The sequence below is a fragment of the Nycticebus coucang genome, chromosome 12 (genome assembly GCF_027406575.1).
Source record: "Nycticebus coucang isolate mNycCou1 chromosome 12, mNycCou1.pri, whole genome shotgun sequence".
NCBI classification, from domain to species: domain Eukaryota; kingdom Metazoa; phylum Chordata; class Mammalia; order Primates; family Lorisidae; genus Nycticebus; species Nycticebus coucang.
In genome coordinates, this window is record NC_069791.1 from 82,759,276 (window position 1) to 82,768,222 (window position 8,947).

At 42.3% G+C, this 8,947-nt stretch overlaps 1 protein-coding gene across 1 annotated transcript; it reads left to right on the forward strand.

The window, feature by feature from the left end:
• Positions 1-2,825: 2,825 nt before the first annotated feature.
• On the forward strand, positions 2,826-3,377 carry LOC128561126 (39S ribosomal protein L42, mitochondrial-like). Its single transcript, XM_053554932.1, has one exon. It carries the CDS (start codon positions 2,912-2,914, stop codon positions 3,338-3,340), a length of 429 nt encoding a protein of 142 aa, XP_053410907.1. The 5' UTR covers positions 2,826-2,911; the 3' UTR covers positions 3,341-3,377.
• The last annotated feature ends 5,570 nt before the right edge of the window (positions 3,378-8,947 follow it).

Consider the following 8,947-nt stretch of genomic DNA (forward strand, 5'->3'; position numbering starts at 1 on the left):
GGATGACCCGAGCAGCCAAGGGTGACCCTAACTGATGGAGAGGAAACAGCGAGGGCTAGAGGAGCCACTTCTAGATGGCTTCTTCACTCATATGCCTGTTGCCTGGGCTGGAGTGGCAGGAGGGCAGACTCAGGCTCAGATAGGATTGTCAACCATAGAACCTATGTGTGTCCTGTCCTGCATGGCTGAGATAGCATGTCAGACTTCTCATACAGGCATTCTAGACTCCAGGAACGAGTATTCCAGCAAGCAAAGTGAAAACTTCTGTGTCTTTTATGACCTAGCCTTGAATGTCATTTCCACTACACTGTCTACATAGGAGCAGTTACAGGTCAGCCCAGATTTAAAGACATAGACTCTTGACAGAAGTGCCAAAGAATTTATGGCCCAGAAGAATTGTCTAGCCTATCCACAAAATTGTAAGCTAAATAAAACAGTTGTTGTGTTAAGCTATTATAAAAAATCCAACAATAACCCCCCCATATTCAAAAAAGACACACACAAAGAAGAATTTATGGCCATATTTTCAAACTAGAAAATAATTGTTATAAAAGTGAAGTATGTATTCCTGGAAGGTTGCCAAATCAGTGGCCAGAAATATTTCTTTTCAACCAATTGCTTCTTTTGATCAATTTGAAATATCTTGTATAAAAGATAAATATGTTGGGTGCCCATACCTCATGGTTAGAGGACTGGCCCCGTGCACGGTGGGTGGTAGGGTGGGTGGGGCAGTGGGTTCGAACCCCCAGGCCTGCTAAACAAAAAACAAACAAAAAAGATAAATATGTTTCTCATAGAAATACAACATGCAGAAAGTGGGAAATTTTTCCATCTCAAATAGTTTTTTTTATATACCCTTTTTTCAAAGTACCATATGCACATCTTTAGGAAATCTATAATGATTATGAAAAATGGGGTCTTCCAGAAAGCCCATTTTCTGTTCCCCAGAGACAACTACCTAATTCTTTAGTGTTTGCCTCCATATCTCTAAAGTATATGCTAATATTGTCACTTTTTGGCAGTGCCCATAGCTCAGTGGGTAGGGTGTTGGCCACATACACCAGGGCTGGTGGGTTCCAACCCAGTCCCGGCCAGCTAAAGCAACAATGACAACTGCAACAAAAAAATAGTTGGGCATTGTGGTGGACACCTGTAGTCCCAGCTACTTGGGAGGCTGAGGCAAGAGAATCGCTTAAGCCCAAGAGTTGAAGGTTGCTGTGAGGCTTAAGCCCGAGAGTTGAAGGTTGCTATGAGCTGTGACACCACAGCACTCTACTGAGGGTGACATAGTGACACTGTCTCAAAATATATATATAGCCACTTTTTGATTTTTCCGTTTTAGGCATTATCTGTTATCATTTTGAAAAGTGAGGCTTATGGCTGGTGGTGTGGTGGCTCACATCTATAATACTAGCACTCTAAGAGACCCAGGGGTGGATCTCTTGAGCTCAAAAGTTTAAGAACAGTTTGAACAAGAGTGACACCCTATCTTTACTAAAAAAGTAGAAAAACTAGCTGGGCCCTATAATCTTAGCACTCTGGGAGGCCAAAGCTGGTGGATTGCCTCAGCTCACAGGTTCCATATCAGCCTGAGCCAGAGCAAGATCTCTTCTCTAAAAATAGCTGGGTGGGCATCTGTAGTCCCAGCTACTTGGGAGGCTGAGGAGAGAGGATCTATTCAGCCCAAGAGTTTGAGGTTGCTGTGAGCTATGATGCCAAGCACTTTACAGAGGGCAACAGAGTAAGACTCTGTCTAAAAAAAAAAAAAAAATGGCTGGGCTCAGTGGCTCATGCCTATAATCCCAGCACTTGGTGAGGCCAAGGCTGGAAGATTGCTGAGCTCATAGGTTCCGGACCAGCCTGAGCCAGAGTGAGACCTCGTCTCTAAAAATAGCCGGGCATTGTAGAGGGCGCCTATAGCTACTTGGGAGGTTGAGGCACAAGAATTGCTTAAGCCCAGGAGTTTGAGGTTGCTGTGAGCTATGATGCCATGGCACTCTACCTGGGGATGCAACAAAGTGAGACTCTGTCTCAAATAAATAAATAAAATTTAAACAATTAAAACAGAAAAGGAAATAATTTGCCCTCAATATTTTCTTTTTGTTGTTTTTTTTTTAATTTTTTTATTAAGTCACTTGTACATAGATCATGAATACATTTATGCCATTATGGAATTCAATGTGTTGATTATTTGTACAAATTGGAGTGCTTACATCCTACTAATCAACATAGCCTTCACCTCATTTACTGAATTACAGCGTTAAGGCATTTGTGTTCTGGACCTGATAGGTCCAACTTGTACTTGCAATATGCTCCATAGGTCTGGTCCCCCTCCTAACCCTCCCTTTATCAACCCACCCACCTTCCTTCCCCTCAATATTTTCATTGCATAACTCTGTCTTCCAGTTCCCATGGTGACCACTGAGAATCCAGTCCCATTGTAGTTCGTGACTGCCGTCTGCTCTCCAAAAGCACGTGGGCATCTTCAGTGTTCCAAAGATCTAGACTTAGATCTGTTTTCATTCACTGTGTTGGACCCCTTCAATCTGGGATTCATTCTCTAAGGGTTTTATTTCTTTTTTTAAGTAGTATTGTGTACAAAATATATGTATTAATATAATTTAACAAAATATTGGAAAGTGAAGACACCAGGTCAAAAAATAAGATTGTTGGCTCAGTGCCTATAGCTCAGTGGCTAGGGCGCCAGCCACATACACTGGACCTGGCAGGTTCAAATCCAGCTTTGGCCCTCCAAATAACAACGACAACTACAACCAAAAAGTAGCCAGGAACAAGATGGCGGGCTCACGGTGAAGCACTGTCAAGGGATGAAAATTGATTTTTCCTAGAAGCAGATTTTAAAAGCAGTGTTTCTTCAAAACATCTTTTTTCATAAGTATCTTGATACACCATGGCTGGAGCAGCAGTAAAATGGGTAATATCAAAGAGAAGTATCTTGAAACATTTATTTCCAATCCAAAATGGAGCTTTATATTGTGTTTGTCATAAATCTACATATTCTTCTCTACCAGATGACTATAATTGCAAAGTGGAGCTTGCTTTGACATCTGATGGCAGGACAATAGTATGCTACCATCCTTCTGTGGACATTCCATATGAACACACAAAACCTATTCCTCTACCAGATCCTGTGTGTAATAATGAAGAAATACATGATCAAGTGCTGAAAACCAGATTAGCAGAAAAAAGTGAACGCCTTGAACAAGGACCCATGATAGAACAACTTAGCAAAATGTTCTTTACTACTAAGCACCATTGGTATCCTCGTGGACAGTATCACACTCGTCGTAAGAAACTGAATCCTCCAAAGGACAGATGATACTGAGGTTTTCCAGGGAATCGAAGAAAAATGTGCCTCAGATGGCAATTTAGAAAATGCAATGTGGTATATTCATTAATATGTTATATAGTAAAATAGTAATAATAAAATGCCTTCTCGTAAAAAAAAACAAAAACAAAAACAAAAAAAAAACAAAAAGTAGCCAGGCGTTGTGGCAGGCGCCTGTAGTCCCAGCTACTTGGGAGGCTGAGGCAAGAGACTCGCTTAAGCCCAAGAATTGGAGGTTGCTGTGAGCTGTGACGCCAGAGCGCACTACTGAGGGCAACATAGTAAGACTCTGTCTCAAAAAAAAAAAAGTAAGAAAGAAAGAAGATTGTCAGCACCCCGAGAATCCCAATCCTAATCCTGCCCCGCCCTAAGAGTGGTACTGACCATAAGGACTGTAGTGATAGTTACTTTGTCACTCTTTATAGACCCCTCCCCCACACCAGAGTATACATTTCTCAGCATCTAGTTTAATTTTGCTGTTTTAGTTTTTATAAAAATGGGCTCAATCTGTGCATTCAGTTCCAAGTTACTTCTTTCTTTCTGCCCTGGCCTGTGTGTATTTAATTTTTAATTATGGTAAAAATAAATTTACCATATTAACTTTTTTTTTGGTTGGAGGGAAAGACTAGCTCTGTCGTCCAGCCTGGAATGCAGTGGCATCATCATAGCTCACTCAGACTCCTGGGCTCAAGCTATTCTCCTGCCTAATTTTTTTTAGAAAGCATTGACATCAAGTGGTAAGGCTACTTTTCCCCTACTTTTTGTAGATCTCGCCACATTGCAGGCAGATCTTGAAGTTCTGGCCTCAAGGAATCCTCCTGCCTTGGTCTCCCAAAGTGCTAGGCTTATAGACATAGCACTTGGGAGCCACCACAACTGGCCTCATTTTAAGCATTTTTAGGTATACAATTCAGTATATCTAAACTGTTGCCAGTCTCTGGAACTCTTTTCATCTTGCCAAACTGAAATTCTGTACCCATTAAACAACAACTTCTGTTTCCCTCTCTCCCTTCAGCCCCTGGCAACCACCATTACACCTTCTGTCTCTATGAATTTGCCTACTATAGGGACCTCACATAAATGGAATCATAATAGTATTTGGTTTATTGTGAATAAATAGTATTTCACTTAATGTAATCTTCTGACAGTTCATCCACATTGTAGCATAAAACAGAATTTACTTTTTCATGGCTGAATAATATTCCATTATATGGATAGTCCACATTTGGTTATCCATTCATCCATTTGGCCTCTGTCTTTTATGTTGGATGCTTTCCTCAAATGTCTGGTGAATCCTATGTCCAAGATTCAAGTATGTCTGCTCATATTTCAGTGCAGATCTATTAAAAAGCTGATTAAAAGCTTTTCACTGGGGGCAGGTTTATCCGTGTCTTTGTTGTAGGGTGGTCCAGCTGGTGGTTTCCCAGGGAGCTCCTGATATCCTTTTCTTCAGGTCTTTCCTCTGGGGTTGAACACAGTCCCTACAGAAGGCTCTTTCAGTCTGCTGCCTGAGGGCACCAATTTCTGTATCTTTTGGGGCTCCTATAAAGAAAATCTTTAACTGGGTGGTGCCTGTGGCTCAAAGGAGTAGGGCACCGGCCCCATATACTGGAGGTAGTGGGTTCAAACGCAGCCCCGGCCAAAAAAAAGAAAAAAGAAAAGAAATCTGTTAACTTCTCATTTTTTCCAGTGCAAGTTCAAGATTTCTGCCTCTTTGGTTCTAGTAAAGGTTACCATATGTCCATCTATTACCTGGTTCAAAACATGTTGTTCTTATTGTATTCTCTCCCATTCTGGTTGTTTTTGTAGGGTTGTGGCATTAGAAAAAAATCTTCTTACTGCCATTTTTTTGTGGTTGGACAAGAACAGAGGTAAATACATATGTTTAATCTACTGCCTTTAACCTGATTGATGCATTCAATTTTTTTTTTTTTTTTTTGCAGTTTTTGGCCAGGGTTGGATTTGAACCCACCACCTCTGGCATATGGGGCCGGCGCCCTACTCCTTTGAGCCACAGGCACCGCCCTGCATTCAATTTTTTTTTTTTTTTTTTTGTAGAGACAGAGTCTCACTGTACTGCCCTTGGTAGAGTGCCGTGTCGTCACATGGCTCACAGCAACCTCTAACTCTTGGGCTTACGCGATCCTCTTGCCTCAGCCTCCCGAGCAGCTGGGACTACAGGCGCGCGCCACAACGCCCAGCTATTTTTCTGTTGCAGTTTGGCCGGGGCTGGGTCCGAACCCGCCACCCTTGGCATTGCATTCAATTTTTTAAGTAAACCTTTTCTTGAAGCAGAACATACAGACATCAAATTTGTTTACCAGTAAATTGTTTGCATCATAATAAATTGTTAGAGTTTAGGCTTAGTGCCTGTAGCTCAGCGGCTAGGGTGCCAGCCACATACCTGCCAAACCACGCCATATTCCTAACGTCCCAATTTTCCCATGAAGCTGTCCCTTCCATTTCTAACCTTCTAAACAACTTTTTATTTTTTATTTTTTTGAGAGTCTCATTATGTCACCCGCAGTAGAGTGCCGTGGCGTCACAGTTCACATCAACCTCCAACTCTTGGGCTTAAGCGATTCTCTTGCCTCAGCCTCCCAAGTAGCTGGGACTATAGGCGCCCACCACAACGCCCAGCTATTTTTGTTGTTGACCTGCCAAACAACAATGACAACTACAACAACAACAAAAATAGCTGGGCGTTGTGGTGGGCGCCTATAGTCCCAGCTACTTGGGAGGCTGAGGCAAGAGAATCGCTTAAGCCCAAGAGTTGGAGGTTGATGTGAACTGTGACGCCACGGCACTCTACTGCGGGTGACATAATGAGACTCTCAAAAAAATAAAAAATAAAAAGTTGTTTAGAAGGTTAGAAATGGAAGGGACAGCTTCATGGGAAAATTGGGACGTTAGGAATATGGCGTGGTTTGGATAGGTACAAGGGAAAGATGAGAAACTCCAAAAGTGGGAGACAATGAATTTGCCTGAAATAAAGGGGTCAAGAATGAGAGCTGTGTGACGAACAGGAGGGACAGATGGCAAAGAAACCCTGACGTCTAGGATAGGAAGATTGGTTTTTCTGCTAGAAGGAATGAGAGCATTTTATCATGCTACTCAGATTTAGAGTGTTGCAGTAAAACATTTGCACATTTGAGTGTTGATAAAGACATCTACAAATATAGACAAGATGTGATAATTTGTACTGTTCCTGATAAGATCCCCAGTTGGTGTTAGTGATGTCATTGATGGCAGGTAGAAAAGTAGCTCAAGATGTCAGGATTGTACCTGATGTTTGAGCATTATAAGTGGATTTTAAGAACAAGGGAAACATTTTCAAGGATGCAGCAGCAACATTGGGAACAGGAATATGAAACTCATTTGTTTCTTTTTTTGAGATAGAGTCTCACTTTATCACCCTCAGTAGAGTGCTGTAGTGTCACAGTTCACAGCAACCTCCAACTCTTGGACTTATGCGATTTTCTTGCCTCAGCCTCCTAAGCAGCTGGGATTACAGGTGCCCAACACATGCCTGGCTATTATTTATGTTGTTGCAGTTGTCATTTTTGTTTTAGCTGGCCCAGGTGGGGTTCGAACTCGCCAGCCCTAGTGTATGTGGCCGGCGCCCTAACCTCTGGGCTACAGGAGCTGAGCCTATGAAACTCTTTTAACAACACACACCACCTTTAGACTATAGGAAGATTCGAGACAGAGCTTATCTGTTTTTTTTTTTTTTTTGAGACAGAGTCACACTATGTCACCCTTTGTAGAGCGCTATGGCATCATAGCTCATAGTAACCTCCAACTCTTGGGCTTAAGTGATTCCCTTGCCTCAGCCTCCCAAGTAGCTGGGACTACAGGCGCCTGCCACAACGCCTAGCTATTTTTTTGTTGTAGTTGTCGTTGTTGTTTTTAGCAGGCCTGGGCTGGGTTTGAACCCAACAGCACGGTGTATGTGGCCAGCCCCAACCACTGAGCTGTGCCACTAGATACTCACTTATTGAAAGGAGGAGACGAGTGAGAGAAAAATATAGAGAACTATTCATTAGTTAAGGCCTCATCACTCCTTAACAATATGCCGAACCTGATAGTGAATGTTTTGAACATTCGCCTTTAAATTGTGTGCTAAATACTGCTAGATCTGGTGGAGGGTGGCAACAAAGTGACTACAGAATTGTTGCAAGACATCAAATTGCAGCTAGGAATTGTACCCTGGCAGGAACATATACAGTAAGGAACTCCTAATGAACTTCAACTGACCTGGGGCTCATTACCACCTAATTAGCATAGTGTGGGTGGAGTTTTAGTGAAGGATTCAAGGAGGACACAAGTGTAGTAAGAAAACTGTTATATAACCTAACCTGGTATGTAACTCGTTAGGTAATCTGTTCTATAACCCCAACCAAAGGTGGGAAGCAGCAACCAATCCTGCAAGGAGAAAGGTGGGACAAACTAGTGAGCATATGAAAGATAGTGTCTGCCCAGACTTCTGGGTCTTTCTCCACTCCCAGAGAATGACCCATCTCTCCCCTGGGACATACTTTCACTTTGTAATAAATGTTGTGTGTATGATTGCTTTGTATCTGTAATCACTCCAGGGGACCAGGCAACATCCAGACATACCTAACAAATACTATTACATAATTTTAATTTCAAGTTAAACTTATTGAACTTATAAACCTTTATAGGGAAAACCAAGCAGTACTTGAGAAAAAGCATGTGCCAGCTCTGCTTGACACCAACAGAGGAAATTGGTGGTTGCATGAGATCACTTAGCATTATTCAGAATAAGCATTATCCTTTTATCTTTGCTGTGTTTTCTGGGTTTGTGCTTGGTTTTTACATGTTTTATAAATATTGCTAATCCTGCCATGCCTCATCCATGTTAAAAATACTACCCTGTTTCCCCAAAAATAAGACATCCTCTGAAAATAAGACCTACTTACAGGAAAGATAAGACGTCCCCTGAAAATAAGACTTAGCGCGTCTTTGGAAGCACACCTTAAAATAAGACGCTGTCTTATTTTCGGGGAAACAGGGTAGTTAGAGTCTCCTTGATATATTCTAACTTAAAAAAAAAAAAAAGTACTAGTTACAGGCTCAGTACAGTGGCTTAAGCCTGTAATCTCACCACTTTGGGAGGCTGAGGTGGGAGAATTCCTTGAGGCAAAGAATTCAAGACCAGCCTGGGTAATGTTCCAGACCCTGTCTCTACAAAACAAATTTTTTTTTTTTGGCCGGGGCTGGGCCTGAACCCACCACCTCCTGCATATGGGACCGGCGCCCTACTCCTTGAGCCACAGGCGCCGCCCCAAAACAAATTTTTTTAATTAGCTGGTGTGGTGGTGCAAACTTTTTAGTCCTAGCAACCTGGAGGCTGAGGTAAGAGGATGGGTTGAACGCAGGAGTTTGAGGTTGCTCTGAGCTAGGATTATACCACTGCACTCCAGTCTGGGCAACAGAATGAGACCCTGTCTCTAAAAAGAAAAAAAAAAAGGGCCTGGCGAGGTGGTTCATGCCTGTATCTAGCACTTGGGAGGCTGAGGCAGGTGGATTGCCTAAGCTTACAGGTTCAAGACCAGCCTGAGCCAGAGAGAGAGA